Source organism: Scaptodrosophila lebanonensis, unplaced genomic scaffold (assembly GCF_003285725.1).
Source record: "Scaptodrosophila lebanonensis strain 11010-0011.00,11010-0021.00 unplaced genomic scaffold, SlebRS2 tig00000138-arrow-arrow-pilon, whole genome shotgun sequence".
Taxonomy (NCBI): Eukaryota; Metazoa; Arthropoda; class Insecta; order Diptera; family Drosophilidae; genus Scaptodrosophila; species Scaptodrosophila lebanonensis.
This window is the reverse complement of record NW_022060587.1, coordinates 1,366,496-1,385,771: the sequence shown is the minus strand read 5'-3', so window position 1 is coordinate 1,385,771 and position 19,276 is coordinate 1,366,496. Positions and strand designations below refer to the sequence as shown.

Sequence of the window (19,276 nt, the reverse complement as noted above, 5' to 3'; positions counted from 1 at the left end):
CTGGCACCGAAGTGTTCGATACAAATTGCCTTTTACACGGATAACTTTAGTTTTTGTATGCATATACATATGTACATATACACATATGTATGTAAGTAGTATGTGTGCAACACATTTGAAGATTAACTATTCTACTTCTAGGTGCATACGAAGTTTGGCTTATGCTTTTGGTAATCCTCAAAAAAGTATACTTATAAAATAAATTTGGGTTGCCTGGATATTAGAAGTCTACATAACAATTTTGGTGAATGTGAGCTCAACCGTTTTTAAAATCCCGGCGTTCATCCAGACAGATGGAGAGACGGACATGACTATATTGATCCGTCTCCTCATTCTGTTTAGGAACATATGAGCGTATACTTCAAGGGGTCAAAAGTGCTTCCTTTTCGCTGTTCTCTTCCGGTACAGGGTATACAAATATATACCCTTATTGTTGCACATACACACGTATGTATATAACTTATAAGATATGTACATATATTTCTCAATTCGCAAGATTTTTGCGTTCGGCGAAAGCGGGAACGGAACAACTATAAATAATTGCGGTCGATTACGGCGTGACTTAACCTGCATATTTTCAGTGCACCAATTCTAGCATCTCCAACCCCATCAGTTATATATGAACATACATATATTTTTGATCACCATGTCCGTCCGTCTGAGTGAATTAACACCTCGATTTCGAAAACGGCTAGGCCCGTATTAAGCAAGGTATGGTATGTAAAAATTAGTTGTTTGGTTGGAAAATGTCTAGCCCGGAGCACATACTAGGAGTATATAAAATAAAACTAGCGGGTAAATATTAGCATTGTGCATTCGTTCTTCTAGTATTATCCCATTTTATGAATAATTTCATTTTATTATTATAGCAAGTTACAAATAAAATTGAATATTGCAATAGCAAATAATGTGACGTATAAGCTAAAAAAAAATATGTAATCGCTAAGGTAGAAAAGTAAATTAGAATAATATTGCAATTGCAAATATTTTGACCATTAAAGCTATATAAGGTATTAAGTAATTATTAACAATTGATAGGCAAAGGTAATTGTATACTTTACTTAAACCGCTTCAGTTCTTGGCTTAACATTATTTATATTTCATTTGTAGGCGAACTATTCTACTATAGGGACTTGCCACACCATTTATGTAAATAGTATACATATTTACATACATATCCATAAATTAGCGTGAATGCTGGGGGCTTTGCAATAATCTATAATGGAAAATAGTAAGTACATACTCAACCAACTAATAAAAAAAAAAAACAAAAAAAAAACCATTTGCCAAATTAGTTCGCATTCTTGAAGAGTTACAGCAGCACCCTGACAAGTTTGGAATCAATCCAGCAAATGATTTACCTAGCAAGTATGCACAGAAATGGGTAGAATACAATACAATTAACTAATCAGATTATTCTTTTGACTAACTGAACTGTGCTGTGGTTAAATAATTCGGTTTCTACAGCGAAATTTGCTAATAGTTAAAATTACCTACTTACAAAAAATATATTCTTAAAATGTATTTAATTTTTAGAGGACATGAGTGTATAATCGTTAATTAATGACTTTTGAATAATAGTAATTGTAAGCAAACTATATAGATATCTAACTTAATGGGTCAAAACTACTGAAATCGCTGTTGCTTTACATATGATTCATACATACATTTATCTCAATAAGTGGATAAAAGGGATGTGCTGGGACTAGCCCACGGCTTGGACTGATTAGCCTGGAGCTATTTGGTTTCGTTTTTACGCAGAGAGCGAACACAAGTTATAACTGCGTAACTTTAACTATAATTTTTCCTTCAGAGATAACCCACACGATTTACAATAATTTTATCAAAAATCTAGTAATTCTGTATGTATATATATAGATATAAATATATATGTATATATATATGAGTGTGTGTAATAAGCCCCACATAACGCTAAAAAGTGGTTTCTCTTTGTTGTTGTTTGCTTAGTTAATCGGTTGACTCTTACGCCACGCCTCTTAATATTCAGTCTAGTGCGCCGCCATCGCGTCTATCTGATGTTGGCGAACAAGTTCAGCACGGACTTGTTCTCCTTCTGGCTGCGCGCCTTGCTGAAAACGTTCCAGAAACGCAGTGTCTCATCGCCAGCGCCAGTGACAATCGCCTCGCCATCTGGACTAAGAGCGAGGTAGAGCACGCGATAGGAGTGTCCTGTAAGCTTGGCTACCTGCGTCAACGATGGATACTTCCAAACGAGAATCTGGTTCTGCGAGTACCCATGTGTGGAGACCAGCTCCGACGAGTGCTTGGACCAGGCAAGGTTACACACCTGCGATCCCGTGTCAACACTCTGCATGGGCTGCCCGGTAAGCGTGTTCCAGAAGCGAATACATCGATCTGCAGTGCCGCCGCCGCTGGCTAGCAGGCCATGGTGATGCGGAGACCAGGCGATCGCTTTCACAGCGGCCATGTGCTCCGTGTACGATTGCACCGGATTAACCGAGTGCTGGTTCCACACGTACAGGCGGTTATCGTTGCCGCCGCTTGCCAGGTACTGATTGTCCGGCGACCACTTGAGTCCACACACCTCCTGTCGGTGCCCGGCAAGTCGTCGCTCCGACTGCAGCTGAGGTGTGCGAGTGTCACGCTGAATAATCCAACGATCCCGCGACCCGCTCGACAAAATATCGCTGTTCCAAGCAAGTGCACCCACCCGCGCCGAGTGTCCATTTAATTTGTTGATCTACAGAATAAATTCACATTGTTACTATGGCCGAGTGCTCCTGAGAGAATAGAGGGATTGGCTTATACGGTTACTTACTTGTTTGTTGGCTGCCACGTCCCATACGGTCACGTAGCCGTGATGTGTGCCCACTGCGACTGTGTTGCCCCGCTCGTTCCACGATACCGACGTCACGGTGTTGGCATCCGTACTGAGATCGCACAGTCGTGTCACCTGCAAAATAATCGTGAATATTTGGAGTTTTTTATATTAAAGCTGTAGATGCATATTTTCGATGGGTGATTTGCACTCACCTGACTAGTACACGCGCTCCACAAGTAGACACAGCTGCCGAGACCCACGGCCAGCACATTCTGTGACGACCAGTCGACCAAGTTCAGATAAAAGTCGTCCTGCAGCTCGGGCGCATCAAGCACTTTAAAAGGTATGCGTGAGATCTTGCGTGTGGCCTTACGCGGCGAACGTAGGAGCTTCTGGCTCTTGGCACTGACAGGGGAAAGTGAGTAAGGGCACTCCCCATTGTAGTCCTGTAATGAAAAAAACAAAGAGAAAGCTATTACCAATGCAAGCTTAACATTCGTAAAGAAAGAAATTTCCCCAAAATAGACATAAAAAGAGCCTATAATAGGCGTTTTCTCTACAACAGTCGTTCAACTAACATTAATAATTAATTAGTCATTCCTATAATAATCCAATTCTAGTGAAGAGATTATGTTGCAGCACTACATGTAGAAAATGATGAATGGATTGAGCGATTTTTCCACCGATCACCCTTATGTATGTTATAAACAAGTATGTATGTATGACTATTGTAGTGCAGCAATGTTAGGAAACGGAACAAGTTTAGGTTATCTTATCTAACAGCGTTTCAGGATATGAGAGAGCTCAAAATCATTTTTTTAAATATGCCGAAAAGTATAATTATAGTTGAACTTAGAAGGAAACTTTTGGAATGCAACGTGGAAAAACAATTTTATAAAACCCGGACGTCACAATCTGAATATTTATTTGATTTTGTGAAGATAACTTTAATGCCATTTGAAACTCGGGATGCATACCCCCTTGTTGCAAAGAGACTAGCCATTTGGACTTCGCGTCCATGAACCGTAGTCCACGTTGTATCGAAAGCCACAGCACATGGTGTTACAACACTACACTAATATTTGAGACGGAACAATCGGAATTTGTACTCTGATTTAGATAAGCGAAAATTAAATCGGCTTTTAAAACCAAATTTGAGTCAATATTTAGTAGCTTAAGAGGAAAATTAAGCTATTTTTTATAGGCTTATTGTTTTTGAAAAGTCATGAAATTGTTCTTTTGTTTCATCTTATTTTCAATTGATTTCATATTTGATCAATCCAGGTGTTAATAATAATTACATTATTGAATTTTATAACCCCCTTGGCAGAGTATTTAAACTGCGAATAGTTGTTAGCATGAAATACTTCTATATTTTTATATATTTATATGTCGATACTAATAGTAAGAAGAGGGATGATTTGATTATTTGTTTATTTGAATTGAAAAGGCTCTTAAACTGCTGGACCGATTTAAAGGATTCTTTCACTGTTCGGAAGCTACACTATCTCCGGTTAACATAGGCTATATTATATTTGCAAAAAAGATAGGGAAAACGCCAATAATGTAGCCCAAGGTGTAAAAAAATAGCTAAACATTCGTTAACAGGTTTTGAATCATCCTAGAAACATTGCGTCACTTTAAATATTACTTTATTCAGTGTGATTTACGATATAATACTACACATACAAGTATGTACTGATTTAGGATCATATTTTGCATATGTTCACCAATAAATATCATAAATTTGTTGAGGTGCTGTCGTATTTTCGCCATCAAGTCTCATACATACCTCGTTAAGAGGTGTTTTATATTGATTTCTACTATATAGTGGCTGGCTCCGTTCCAGTTGCGCTATAAGCGCCCAAGCGCCAGATTTCCAAATTGGCAAAACAAATCGTAGCTTTGGCATTTGTTATTTCTTGCTGCTTACTGTTTGTAGTAGTCGAGCTTTGTACGAGCTTGTACTTGGGGCAATTAGCGCCGTGTTGCTAAAAAGAGCGACCGCGGCCGTCGGGGCTGATGCGGTCCGCCGGTCCGCCGGTCCGCGTAACTTCCGCACACCAAACTTTTTCAAATTTATCACAAATTTGGCACGCACTTTTTTGTTAAGTGAGTCCATCGTGTGTGTTTGCATAGGAAATGCAAATGCGAGCAGAAGTGTGTTAAGCGTATGCGTAGGCCTGCCTCTCCACTCCCCTATCTTCTTATAGGCCCTTACACTACGCAACGCATCTGTGGATTTCGAAATTTACGCAAATTGCCAATGCATTCGTGCCACGCACAGAGGCGTGCAAAAAGTAGAGTACTCGTTGGTCAATCGTTTGTCACGCAGTGACAGTGTATGTATGTATGTATATATTTTGTATATGTTTTAATGTAACAGTATCAGTCACAGTCCAAGTGGAGCCGAGTGGTCAAAAGGTAAACAGAAGCTCATACAGGAAATTACAACTCAAGTCAACCCATTTGTCGGTTTGCTCGAGATAAGCGACCGGGAATATATCGGACATACACGTATGACAAGAGGGGTTCCACGAAAGTTCTGCTTAACGGATGGGTGTGGCAAAGAGTGAGCGGGAGTTCACTTAGTGCCGCCTCTAATTCGTTTAACAAATTAAAGCTTAATTCAATTAACAGACTGGCAGACAAACTGAACTCTGAAGCAGCGGCTTAATTACAACGACTCTCCTCCTACTGGAATGCCCGAGCGTTTCCTAATGTTATGGCATGCCGTCACCACCGACACGCACTCTATAATTGAATTCCGAAACCGCAATGTTAAGCCCCCGAGCTAAGACTCGCGCATATGTGTTTGTCTCTAATAGTCCACGGTCCACTTTGGCAGTGGCCGGCCGCGGTCAAGCACATTACAAGCAATGGCTCTGCTGACGACTACGTGCTTTGTTTTGATTCTGCTTTTCTGGGAATAATGGTGGCAGTTGGATTAGTTGGACTTGCCATAAAGCGTACAAACAACTGCCATTAAATTTAAATACTTTCCGATGCCCAAGTGCCGGCGGGCAGCCTAGGCTCGGCTCGGGTCGGGCTCGGGCTTCAGTCCATTCTTGACTGGGTAGACCCATTAGAAACCCAATGGTGCGAACGTTCGGATGAAAAATGGAAAGAGGAAATCCAATGCGTTGCACGATTGTTGCCGGCGGCTGTTTTTGCGATTAAATCTCCAGAGGTTGACTTCAGTTGACTTTTTTGGCTTGCTGCTTGTCAGTTTTTTGTTTTTTTTTTTTTTGGGGTATTTGAGTCTGTCATCGTTTTCTCTTCCCCTTCTTGCTTTTGTAGCGTCCGACCGACTACCTTTCTAATTGTGCTCAAACACATGTGTACTAGTCTTTGAATTGTGGCCTAGACTCGACAACTTTAGACGATGTGGACTCTTCGGCTTCCCATCCTCGTGAAGAACGAAATGGCTTCAATGCAACCAATCACTGACTTAACCCGATCGCAAAAAAGCAAAACAGACATTTTCGAACCGGATAAATTTCTTGCGATACCCTTCACTAAAAACAGTATATTTGTTTTGATGTGTAACTTTTCTTGATGTTATCAAGATTAAAGAATAATATCGTCTCCGGCGGTCTGATTTATTTATTTAGTCCTACAAAGTTTTAAAGCTGTCGAGCGGAAACTCTCTTTCTCAGATAATGTCTGCCCCTATATTATATAGTGAGAGTACTTGTATATAAAATCTTGTTTTTGTGCCTGAAGGCCTTACACCACTCATTAGCGAATGATTAACATGAATTATTAAATACAAATAAAGACAAATAATGTTTTCTAAAAGCAAAATAGATAGTGCGGGCATAATAGGGTATACATATAGCTAGCAGCTAATAGCCGTAGAGAAGGAGGCGCAGTGAAGAACAAAGATAATTTTCTTGTATTTTTTTTTTTTTTTTTTTGTATTGTGAGCTTCGTTTAGTGGGCGGCGCTTCGGCTGATGGTGACTACTCATGAATAAAAGCAAAACAGTCAGAAGAACGTGTTGTGATCGGTACACAAATGTTTTAAGAGAGGGGCAGAGAAAGTACCAAAAAGTGGAGGTTGATCTCCACTGACACAATAAAAAAAAGCCGGCGCTGGGGCCATCATCCAATACATAAACTTGTATATGGTAATGTGGCTTTGTCAGCTGCATAAATTAATAATGATAATAACAATAAAACAAACCAATAAAAAGCTAAAGCCAAGCTAACAGGTGAGCCACCAGCAGGTGGACAAATGAATGCACATTGGTCCAATAATTTTTTAAAATGGCATCATTTAGCAAACGAATTAATAAAAACTAATCTTTTTTTATAAAAGGGATTATCAGGTGGCACAAACAGAAAGATATCCTATAGATATAAGGATGTTTTAGATTTCTCCGTAATCTTCAACTTGCAAACTTTGAATTTTGAAAATGATGCGATTATTTTCCTAACTAATAAAATTATTGGAATACAAATTTAGAAATATCTACTTTAAAAAGTTTGTCTAAAAGCAATTTAAAAACACAATGTTGTACGCAAACCATGCATTCAAATTAATATTTTACCGGATGCATTCATTTAACGATTGCTTTCTTTTCTTACGAGCAGTCAGAACAAAAGAAACAAAAGTGTTAATCATTTCTCTTATGTATGTGCAGCATTATGACCCAGTAATATGAAATCCACATAAATATCCGCTTAATTTGCGATAAACAGGTATTAGGAGCACTATTTTGAATCCTCCTGACAGTAACACAGCTACGTGTGGAGAGAGTATTTACTCAAAGCCATTTGACACATTATTCTTATATACTGCCATCAATCATGTACTCAATCATGTATATGTATATTTAGTTATGCTGAATTTTCTCTCGGATGTCGGCGAACCCGATCCAATAAAACAAAAAACAAACATCTCATCACAAAACAAAGTAAATATAATTATACGTCCACCGTCACTTTCAACAAAGTTATATTGTGATGTGCATTTCACAGCTTTGTATAAAAAAGGAACATAGATCAATTCTATATCGATTCTATTTAAAGAGGACGAACCTACGCGTCAGATGTGGAGAGAAATAAATTAATCGAGATTGGATGTTGGTTTTTAACACCTTTGGGAGCAACTGTTACATCCATAGAATAGTAAGAGTCGACAAGATTAAATGATGCTTGTTAGTTCTCTAAATTTATTGGTCTTACACTTTATTGAATAGATCGAGCAAGAATTAGACTAAATGCTTAGCGGTAGCGTTGACTTCGCTATAAGTGCTTAAGTGAAAAAACCCCTAATTCTGTTTTTACACGATTAACACTGTTTGAAAATTAAAAATTGCATATATACAGTGAAAACTCTCTGGTCCGCTTAAATACTTTATATACCTTTTTAGAGATAAGGAACCAATCACCTATTTTTGCAGAATTAGGTGTATATGTACATATATACTCGTATATAGTGTCTATATGCATGTATGCTCTGCTGTCCACTGTGCCGCATGACGAAAATGTCAAAACCATTGCGATCGAAAATAATCGAATTATTACTATTTATTATGTATTTAAATTTGTTTCCCTAAGGGAGACGGGTGAGGCGGTCTGCGGCTCGTTCGTTAATTGTGTGGGCGTGATGTAGATGAAGCGGCCACTGATTTCGCAAAACGCCAACAGTTTGGCGGGGCTCGAACTGAAGCACTGGCCGTGTCTGGACATTAATCAAAACAAATAAATAGGTGCGCTTGGCCACCTCTGGCAACAGTAAGTGGTCACAAATATGTGCCTGCAAACACATTAGTGTCGAACGCTCGCTCTTTCGCATATCTGGGGCTTGGGATCGGTTCAGTTCTTTGCTCAACACAACTATGGTCTGCTCTACTCGTTTGTGACAGGCCCGAGGCTCTTTTTCCGCATTTTATTTATTGCTGGCTTATTGACTCAAGTGTCGTTTTAGACCACTGAAGTAGTTGGCAATTGCTGGCTCTTGGTGGCTAGCAGTCGACGACGTGCGACTGGCAGACCGAACCTCAATTTTGTTTTCTTTCCCTTTATTTTTTCTTTTGGCAAATGTACACTAGTCCCCACATCTTCTTGAACGAACACAGTTATCTTCTTATACTTATAGTAAGTGCTGAAAATTGTACTTTGTTTTCCGAAACGTTTATCCACCACAGGGTTCTCAGTTAATTCTTAGTAAATTGTGAGGAGCTTTTAAAAAGGAATCCCTCGTTTGAAACTTATCGCATTCCTACGAAATTTGAGCTGACTATTGTTTATTTAATATTCAGTATTTATATTGCTTAAATTTTGTTATACACTGTACTTGAAAATGATGAAGCAAGCTTCTCTGACCATCTCTGAGACATACATATATTCTTAGCATGGCGAGACTATCATGCGTCAGTCTTGATGAACGCCTAGATTTATGAAACGGCTAAGTCCAACTCGACCAAGTTTTGTATTTTTATTTGATTTTATTGATTTTTCTCCCCTTGCAGCAGAATTTTTAAAATTACATTTTGCATGCGTTTTTTTTTTTTTTTTTTGTAATTATATATATTTTTTCTTTCCAAAGAAAAGCGCAGCGGCGGGTTTATTTTTCTTATTATTCTAGCAAATTATTGTTGGGTATTTTTTTGAGTATTTCATTGTTGGGCTTGTTCGATATAATTCTATCTTGTTTAATTTAAAGATGGTGCTACTTCTTGCAGCCGTTTCAAATACCTTCAAAGGAAGTATTAGATACCGACACTAGTCTTTAATAGATTCATGATTTTATAAACCCAGTTTTCTAAAAAATATCACAACCAAACATGATATGTAGGTTCTCCCAAGTCCGGGTAAGAACAACTTAAATGTCTTTTGTTTACAAAAATAGTTGGTCAAAATACATATTTGGGCTAGTGTACCTGTTTGCTGATCACTTGGTATTGCCTTTTGTGCTGTCTTTAGTTGCCGCTGTTGTTGTTTTTGTTTCATTATTGCTTTGGCAACGTGTCAACTGTCAAAAATTAGTCAAAGCAAACGCTCAGGGAACGTGTCGACGCCTTTTTGTTTTTGATAGTGTTGTTGTTGCTGTTGTAGTCATCGTCGTCCGCGCAATTCAAGAAACATAAATCTGATAAGCGTACAAATAAGTCATAATTCAGACCGTCGCCGAACAATGAGCCAGTCTTTCATGAGATATAGTATGTATACTCGTACAGTATATGTATGTATTTGTGTACGAGAACGTATTGGCGGGTCGACTTTTATTTTGGCTGGTTCGAGTATCTTCAAACATAGTTGACAATTGGAGACCACAAACTGGCTGACAAGCTGAGTGGCCCACGACACCTGCCCAGACAACAAGTGGCAACTGTTTCGTCTGCAATCAAGTTTTCTTTTTCTATCTACTTATCTCTGTATCTCTCCTCTATTGTGTATCTATCGAAGTGGAAATAGACAAAGAACCGGCTATGCCAACACTAGCTACAATAACAAAGCACAGCCACAAACAAAGTGTGTTCACCCCAGCAGCAGTGGCAACTGTCCGGATATGTATATGTCCAGGTTTCCCCCTCCTCCCTAGCAGTTGTATTTCATAACCGGTTCAAGGCCCACACAAATTATAATCATCAATAGACGATAGCAACGGCAGATCTTTACCGAGTGGCACTCATTCACTGTCTCTCTCTTTTTTCTCGGTCTCTGCCCAGCTTCCCAATGAATGCAATCGCATTGTCTGCTTCTTTTCCCCGATCGGACCCCCCTGTATGTTGTCTAGCTATCGCTTTGTGTGACTGTGGCAGTCTGCCTGTCTTCCCGTCTGCCCGGTCTGCCCGTCCAACAGTGCATTCAACTCGGCGTGCATTTCAAAGAGAGCGCTTTTAAGTTACCCGGACGGAGGTCAGACCCCAGACTACTACTGCTGCTGCCTTTTGCACTGCTTCTTCAATTAGCGCCCAGTGTGCAAATTCAATTAGACATCAAGAGCCAGGGGTACGCAGCAGCTGCACGACTACACTACTGCTGGACTAGGACAAGGAAAGCTCATCAAAATGCCATAAATTGAGCGATCAGTCCAGACATCTGACCAGACTATAATCTGACCAGAGGATACCCCTCCCCTCCCCTCCCCACCCCCCACCACAACACAACAAAAACAACAACTCAATTGAAATCAAGTCGACTACTCACCTGCTTAGTGGGTGATTGATATTTGAACAGGCTGCGCTTGGCCGCCGGTGTGTAAGCATTCTCATTGCGCTCCTCCCCTGCCGTCTTTACATCATCTATAGCCGAGCCGAGGAGCTCGTTTTTCAACAGACACGAATAGGCCAGGCTATCGCGTGCCGTCTCACCGCAGTCGCGCTGCTTCTTGCTCGTCTGTGCGGAGTTATCATTTGACTTATTAATGGACGCGAAGTTCGTCTGCCAATTGTTGTGTGCTCTGTAAAGAAATTCAAAGTGGGCATGAGGAACGGGCGGGTGAGATTCGCGAGGGTCACTCTAATGCACTTATTGCGATCGTACATTATATACGATCGTGAGCACCTTGATCAACGCAGCACGATTTCTGCAAGGCAGACAACCAACTACGTACATGCATACTGTATTTGAGTCTGTAAATTTATATCCCACAGACATGCATGAAAAATTTGGCAAATACATATAAATTATTTATACAATCTACAGCAACAACAACAACTGCAAAATAAATTTATGCAAACGCGTTCAAATTCAATTGTGCGATTGTGTGATATGTTGGAGGGAACGAATCGCCCTCCTTCCCCAACCTGACTCATATGCGACAATAATCACTCGAGGACTCCTAACTTATGCGAATGCAAATACGCTAGCAATGTTTTTTTTTTAAAGCTGCTGCTCGTAAAACATAACAGAAAAGACACAAAAAAACGTGTGCAACGTGCAAAATATTGAATGTCAAATTTCAAATTTGCAAACAAAAACCGCCATGAGGCTGGCCAAGTGTGAGAGAATTTGGGCAAACAGTGCACCGCACTGTCAACATAGCGGTGCAAGGCACGGCAAGGCAAGGGGCTCGGTCACACAACAGCTATTTATGCATGCAATGAGTAGCGCAATCAAACGCACTGAAAGCACTTCCACATACTATAAATAATAATAAACAATCGTTGCTATTATCGTTTGTTGTTGTCCCCGTATCGAGCTGTCCCTGGGTGCACTGCGAAGTGGGGTGAGTTACAGAAAAAATAAAATAAAAAATAAAAATAAAAAACGAGCAGTCGACAGACCCAATAGAATCGTTTCGAAGAGGAGACCAGAGAAAAGTGGTCATTCATTCATTAGCGAATCGCAAACACAATTTTCACACAATTTTCAGAACCACCAAGGGTGTATGTCCAGATATCTGTCATACCTCATGCCTAACTCAGCAATGTGCTATTGTTTTCCCAACTTGTAGTGTATTTTATACTTGAAAAACTTAAAATTTAACTCAAAACTTCATTTAAATTTCATATAAAATACTTATATTTAAATGAATGGTGAAATCGCTATTCAAAGTGGACGGCAAATGAGGCGAACCGTTAAAGATTGGCTAACAGGCGCATAAAGTAGGCAACGAAGCGCAACCAAAGCCAAAGCCATTGCAGTGCATTTTCCCAGCTCAAGCAAAGCAGTAAATTGCTGTTGTTGATTCAAAGCGGAAAAGATGACGTAGCAGAAATAACGGAAGCTTGCCAAGACAGCATGTTGTTGTTGTTGTTGTTGTTGCTGTTGCTGCTGTTACTGCTAGTGTTAGTGTTGCTGCCTGTGGGCTGACGGGTTCAATGCACGAGAATGGCCCGCGGACATGTTGGCAACACTTACCTGCATGGTATGAAGCGATCCAGCGACGTTGGCGTTGTGGACTGCTCTAAGTTATCAAATAGACTTCTGGCAACGGGACTGCAGTGCTTCAAAATGCGTTTCTCATACTCCGGACTGAACATGGTCTTGGTGCGCTGATCAATGGTATATGTTGATTTCAATGTCTGATGTTGTTCCTGGCGTGTCTGGCTATGGCAATAGACGGCGTTTACGTTGTCCAATACTTTCAGCAATCAATAAACAACTTTTTGTAACACACATACACCAAAGAAACCAAACGCGGACAAATAAGCAATGCTTAAAGCCCAAAGCCCAACGTCGAATGCCAAAAGAAAGAAAAATCCAAGAAGCCAAAAATAGGTACGAGCGCCTACTGCTGTTACTGTTGGTGTTATTGCAAATGCTTTTGTTGTTGTCGTAGCTTTTATTACTGCTGTATGTGTGATCGTTGTTTTTGTGCTTCTTGGTTATTACAAAATATATATATATAGGTACACATTTGTATGAGTAAGTGCGCTGAAAAGATAAAGAGGTAGAGAAACACGTTAATTTAAATCGATTTAAATGTTTTACTATTTTTTTGTGCTTGTGTGTCTGGACTTTTTTTTCCAAACTTTTAATTTAAATAAAATTGCAATTTATTTTGGTCGACAGTTCAGCAGTGGGCTCATTAATCACGCACCTCAAACCAAACCATTCTTTAGGTTCCCTGCTGGTGTTTGCAACACGTTGGGCATGGATAATCAGGCCCAGTCTCAGGTCTTAGATCAGACTCACTCCGTCGGCCATTGGTGGGCGTATCAATCACAGATACAGTTGGTTGGCCTGTCATGTTGTTCGGATGTTTTTAGGCAACCATGCGGCGCGCATACTGAAGATATTCTAACAATAAAGAACCTACCCCATCGCACTTTAAAAGTCTGTGCGACTCACGAGGGTGAACGGGGAAAACGTTGTAAAAGGCCTGGTCTTAAGCCGCACTTGCGTGTCGTGCCGCAAAATAATTAGTTTATGGGCGTTAAGTGTTGCTTGTTGGGGGTTTGGTTGTAAACTGCACTCGAAGCTAATTCCGCGCCAAGGCTCCTACTTATTTCAACTACTTACTCAGAGTAGCATAACAGCAGTGCAAGCACTTCCGCGTTACGGTTCTCGTAGTTACTGGCTGCTGGTTAATTAGTATGTAAAACTATTACAATTTCGTAAAAAAATTTCTATTTAAAACGTGCTCAGAACATAGAAAATATATATATTTGTATGGCCAGGTGTACGTGTGTCGGAATACTATTGACAGAAGTTGAACAGTCTGGTTTATGTTTATATGTAAAACGTATGTGATGTACTTGTACAAGTATGTAAGACCTAATGACTTCATTCAATTGAACGATGAGTGAAATATCTTGAAATAAATAATCGTTTAATTTATATTTATTATTCAGTTCAGCAGTTCATTATATACATACATACTTATGTTCCACGAATGCTATAGCTTAAAAGTATATATATATTTTCGAATTTCGTTTAGATCCATGACAGCAGGGCTTTCACGTTATAACTAAAGGCATTTTAACGGCACTAAAACCAATAAAATAATGATTATTATTAATTTTCATCTATCTTTTTAAATTTTCCTTTTATTTATATGACATTTCTTAAGGCTAATTAGGTCCGAATTCGACCGAAAGATATTACTTGGAGCAACTATTATCCTATATTTAAGCAGGCTAGATGTCTGGGTTAGCTATTCTTTTGATTGCCAAAAACGACACATCTTAACTCCAGTCATTGTTGGACCTAAGAACTTATCGAAAAATAATAAAAAAAAAAATATTTTAAAGTGTTTCTATTAAAAAAACAGTTTTTTCTTGCAGCCTTAATTCACCCAGAAATGATAATAATTTGTATGTACATCTTCCAGGCGATTTTTCATGAAAATAACAAGTTTTTGTTCTGACTTTACTTTACTAAAAATGTTGTGCTTTTTATGCAAGTTTCTTAAAACTCTGAAACTTCTCAATAACGTTTAAATCAGATTGACTGTGCCTGGAGTTCCATAAGGAGGAAACAATTTCACATAAATATTTACAAAATACTTACGTAGAAAAGAAATTTGCACTTTTTAAAATGTCATTTTTACTTTCTCATCTTAATTGGTTCAAAAGCCGGCGACCTAAGATACGTACATACATATTGTATGAATGCATCAAAGGAGCTGACGTTCACTGTATGTGCACAAATACATAAATATTATTTGCTTCTATCAATATCAATACGTATATTTTAAGGACCCTGTGTATAGAAATTAGTCATAATTCAAAAACTACACAATCATTTCACTAATGGTTGAGTCTGAGTCCACAAAATCGAACTAGCATATGAATGACCTCGACCACAAACCACGGCCAAACGCAATGGGCTCCTGCTGATAAAAATTTGCAAAGGGAACATTGCAGGACGCGACGACAGCGGAAACAGGTAACTGTGATTCAGCCGACAGGTACACTATGTGGCTGATAACACTTCGTACTTGCCAGGGCACGTGAGTCAAACTTGGGCGAATATGTGTGTGCACATATTTACCAATTTATGTATGTACGTTTGTGTGGCTATTATTTACATATGCATATATGTATGTATGTTTGTATGTACATACAAGTGCGTTTCAGCGGTTAAGTACACACATATCGATGTATTTATGTGGATAGGTAGGCGAGTTATGTACATATATACAAACATATATGCTACGAGTTTGCATTCCACTTGTGGGCCGCTTGAACGAACATGTCACATTCTGATAAGGAGGGACTGCTAATGTTTAAAAAATGTGTCATATAGACATATCGATGTACGTATGTATGTATGTATAATACATATAACGATTAGACTTGCATTTTATGTTTGCTTAATAGGGCGTTGTAGACTCAAGCTTAATAAGTTCTAACGAAACATAAGCTTTGGGATTTTCAGAGCGTGTGAAATTTATATCGGCATAGAAATAACGAAAACTTGGTTTGAGAACCATTATATATTTTTTTTTTCTTGGGTAAGAAATATTCTGGATATTCTTGAAAGCATTCTCAGAACCATAAATATACATACATAAGACATATGCGGGTATAATATAGAGATATGCGCGTGTTGCGAACCGGATTTAAAAGTACAACTAACTACTTATTAACGTACATACTTATTATACATACATACATATGTATACATAAATGTAGTATTAAGAAACACATGGGGTATTAAGAAACTATGCAAAATATGTACATTTTATTTGTACATATGTTCACATGTAGAAATGCATATACATACATATGTATATAAAATACACAAATACATACATATATTTGTTTTTTTTATAGACCGCGAGCAATATCCTAAAAAAGCAGCCCGATATCTATCTAACCAGACCACAGACAAAGCTGAAAATGTTGTACTTGAACTCTGACAACAATGTCCATAAATATCCAGAGCACAATCACACTGAACACATGCAACTACTGGAGTCATACTTTATAAATAGACCTTCTGTTTTACATACATTGTATGTATGTAATATCGAGCGTAGCCATTCGTAGGCCCTTATCAAAGGCTATTGTCATTACCACCAACATGTGATTATAAAATACTTCACAAGTACTACTATACATACATATATGTACGTACATACAAATTCAATTTTTGCCCCAAACACGGCAAAATGGAGTGCCCGTGAGAGTATCACATTCAACATCAACCCCAATAAACATGCGAGAAAATTGTGCACCACCCCCAGAAGCGCAGAGCAAACGAAAATAATGTCAAGGGCACAAAATATTCACTCTTACATACATACGTACATGCACGTTACCATACATATGTATGTATGCAAGTAAATGTTAGGTATCGCTTGCGTTTTAAAAATCTTTGTATCTTTTTTTGTATGTGCAAACACACATATAAGATAATCAATTAAATGAAAATCAGTTGTACTTAGTCTATAGAAACAGTGTCTGACGACTCCTAAGCAGTTCGTTGACTACCGAGGAGTTACTAAAAGTTTCCCGCCAACGTACTTGCAATGTTTTCGACTAACGCAATCGTTTACAGCTGAGGTGCATCACCAGCATGCATGGGGGCATTCGAATTTGTGATACGGCGGAGTCAATTGCCTGCATATACATATGTATGTATATACATGTGTGATCTGTTTACGATGGAGCGAATCACCACTGCAAGTTCTATAGCGTATGCACTCAAACACGCATACACTGGTCGGCACAATTATTTTGACGAGAAGAAAATCATACATTTTTGTCAATAACTGGTTATTGGTTTAAGATATCAAAGGAAACTTTTTTTCTCAATTCCATATTGGTATTACAAACTTAAAAATAATTCAAAGGATATATTTTTATAAGAACTTTTAAAATTATAAATCAAGGTAATTTTCATGGGTTGGCATAAGTATTTTGACAATGGATATAAACAAAAAAAACAAAGCTTAATACTAAACAAAACATAAGAAATTGATGGTAGATTAATAAAATGTATACCCGCCTTTGGCTTCGATAACTTTTTGAAGACGTCTTGTAACTGAGTCCACTAAATTTTGAAGGACCTCTAATGGTATCTCTTTCCAAAGAGAAGTGACTTCGGAAATAGTTTCTTCTTCGGTTTTATGCAAAGACGCATTTCTTTTACGTTTTACAAGAGACCACACATTCTCAATAACGTTTAAGTCCGGACTTTGTGGTGGCCAATCCAGAGTAGTAACACCAACATCGGTTAAAAATGCTCTTATCATTTTGCTTTTGTGGCATGGGGCGTTATCCTGTTGCAGGATAAATGATTCTCCAATCAGCCTGTCACCGGAAGGGAATGCGTTTTCGTTAAGGGTACTCAAATATTGTTGCTGGTTAATTGAGCCGATGATGGGAACGAAATCACCTAACCCATTGTACGCAATGCATCCCCAGAACATGACTGAGCCTCCGCCATGGCTCACTTTTTGACATACGGGGATATTTTTTTGTCTTTGAAACTGTGGGAGCCTTACAAAAATCTTTGTTTTTGATGAATTATATTCAAAGGAGCTTTCATCTGTCCATAGAACGCTTCTCCAAAACTCTTTTGGCTTATGCAGATGCTCCTTTGCAAAAGCCAATCTTTTGAGCTTGTTCACCTTTGATATGTAAGGTATGTCCTTCGCTTTGTATGTCTTAAAATCTTCTTCTTTTAGGCGTCGCCGAACAGTACGCTCACTGATTGGAGTCTTGGTCGACTTATTCCATTGATCTGCAGCAGCTTGCGGATTTAAATGAATATTTTTTTTAAATTCCCGCAATAGGACTCGATCTTCAATGGGTGTTGTTTTGCGGTTAGCACCTGAACTAGGCAAGTTTTTGACGTCATTGTGGGTCTTATATTTGTTAATTTGATAGTGGACTGTTTGCCGCGACAAATTATATTCATTTGCAATGTCTTTTGGTTTTACGCCGGCATTAAACTTCGCCACTATTGAGGCTCTAACAACATAATTTAATTCTGCTGTTTTTCCCATTGTATTTATAACTTTTCAATCAAATTTGAATGAATTTAATGTTGAAAGGTCAACAAAAATGGTTACAGCAAAGTTATTTTAGTATCACTTGACAAAACGTGCGCGAAAACGGCGACAAAGATTTGGTCAAAATACTTATGCCGTGCCTGAATCCGCAGTCAACTCACATTGTCATTTGTAGAAAGAAGGTGTGAAGAGTAATAGACAAAATATTTTGCCTACATATTGTTGTTGCTATGAACTCTATATCCCGTATGAAAATTGTACCGTTATTCCTTGAAACTAAAAACAACCAGCACCGATAGTCGTGAGTACAGTTCGTCAAAATAATTGTGCCGACCAGTGTATATGCATGCGCAGCTACGTAACTGTAACATATGCGTATGTATGTATGCATGTAAAGCAATAGAGCGACGCGCATTCAAAATAACTGCTCAATTTACAACCTTTAGCACACAAGTACCGACACAGGTAATTCCATTTTAACATTTCGTTAACTTACTTGGGGTTTAAATTTTCTCACAATTTTTCTACAGCTTTTTTCTTCACGCGCAATGCACATTAAAAACGGTTAATTTTGATTTCATAGAGACGCAACGGCGGCGGCTAATACATTGACACTATTTGTTTTTACTCGATGCAATGATACACGAGGGGTGGTTTTGCTTCAACTCCTATAATTTTGGAGTTTGTGGTTTTATGAACATTTATAGTTCAGTTGACTTTAAGCAACGTTGTTAAAGTCTGCATCTGCCGTATAACCGCGCGCATCCTCTAGTACGTAGCTAAATATTACAAAGATTGTGTCTTTTCAACAAAAAAAAGTGTACTTATGTTACCATGCCAGCGAAACAGAAATGTACTAAAAAATGTTAGCACAAACTTTTCAGTGCTGCCACCAATTCTTTGGTTACCATATCTTTTAACAGTGCTGGTAAATGCCACCTTATTTGAATAATGACGCCGTTCAGCTCATTCAACTAGAACATCGAATCACGTAAATTTTCTCAGTGATGAAAAAAAGGATGAATAAACATTTATGTACTGAGACATCCACAAAATATTTTAAAATATACAATTACACATTGTGTAGCTTGTAAAAGCAAATACGAA

The 19,276-nt window shown here is 38.5% G+C and overlaps 1 protein-coding gene across 2 annotated transcripts; it reads right to left on the bottom strand.

Annotated features, from left to right (window-relative positions):
- Positions 1 to 1,507: 1,507 nt before the first annotated feature.
- Positions 1,508 to 18,967, bottom strand: LOC115629286 (fizzy-related protein homolog). 2 transcript variants are annotated; one of them, XM_030525727.1, is made up of 6 exons: positions 18,666 to 18,967; positions 12,622 to 13,137; positions 10,966 to 11,218; positions 3,016 to 3,249; positions 2,801 to 2,935; positions 1,508 to 2,722 (listed from the first exon to the last, which is right to left on the bottom strand). In XM_030525727.1, the coding sequence occupies exons 2-6, from the start codon at positions 12,741 to 12,743 to the stop codon at positions 2,030 to 2,032; spliced, it is 1,437 nt and encodes a 478-aa protein (XP_030381587.1). In that variant the 5' UTR covers positions 12,744 to 13,137; positions 18,666 to 18,967; the 3' UTR covers positions 1,508 to 2,029. The 2 variants fall into 2 exon arrangements, with proteins under 2 accessions (XP_030381587.1, XP_030381586.1); XM_030525726.1 differs by lacking the exon at positions 18,666 to 18,967 and adding an exon at positions 13,726 to 13,869.
- Between the last annotated feature and the right edge of the window lie 309 nt (positions 18,968 to 19,276).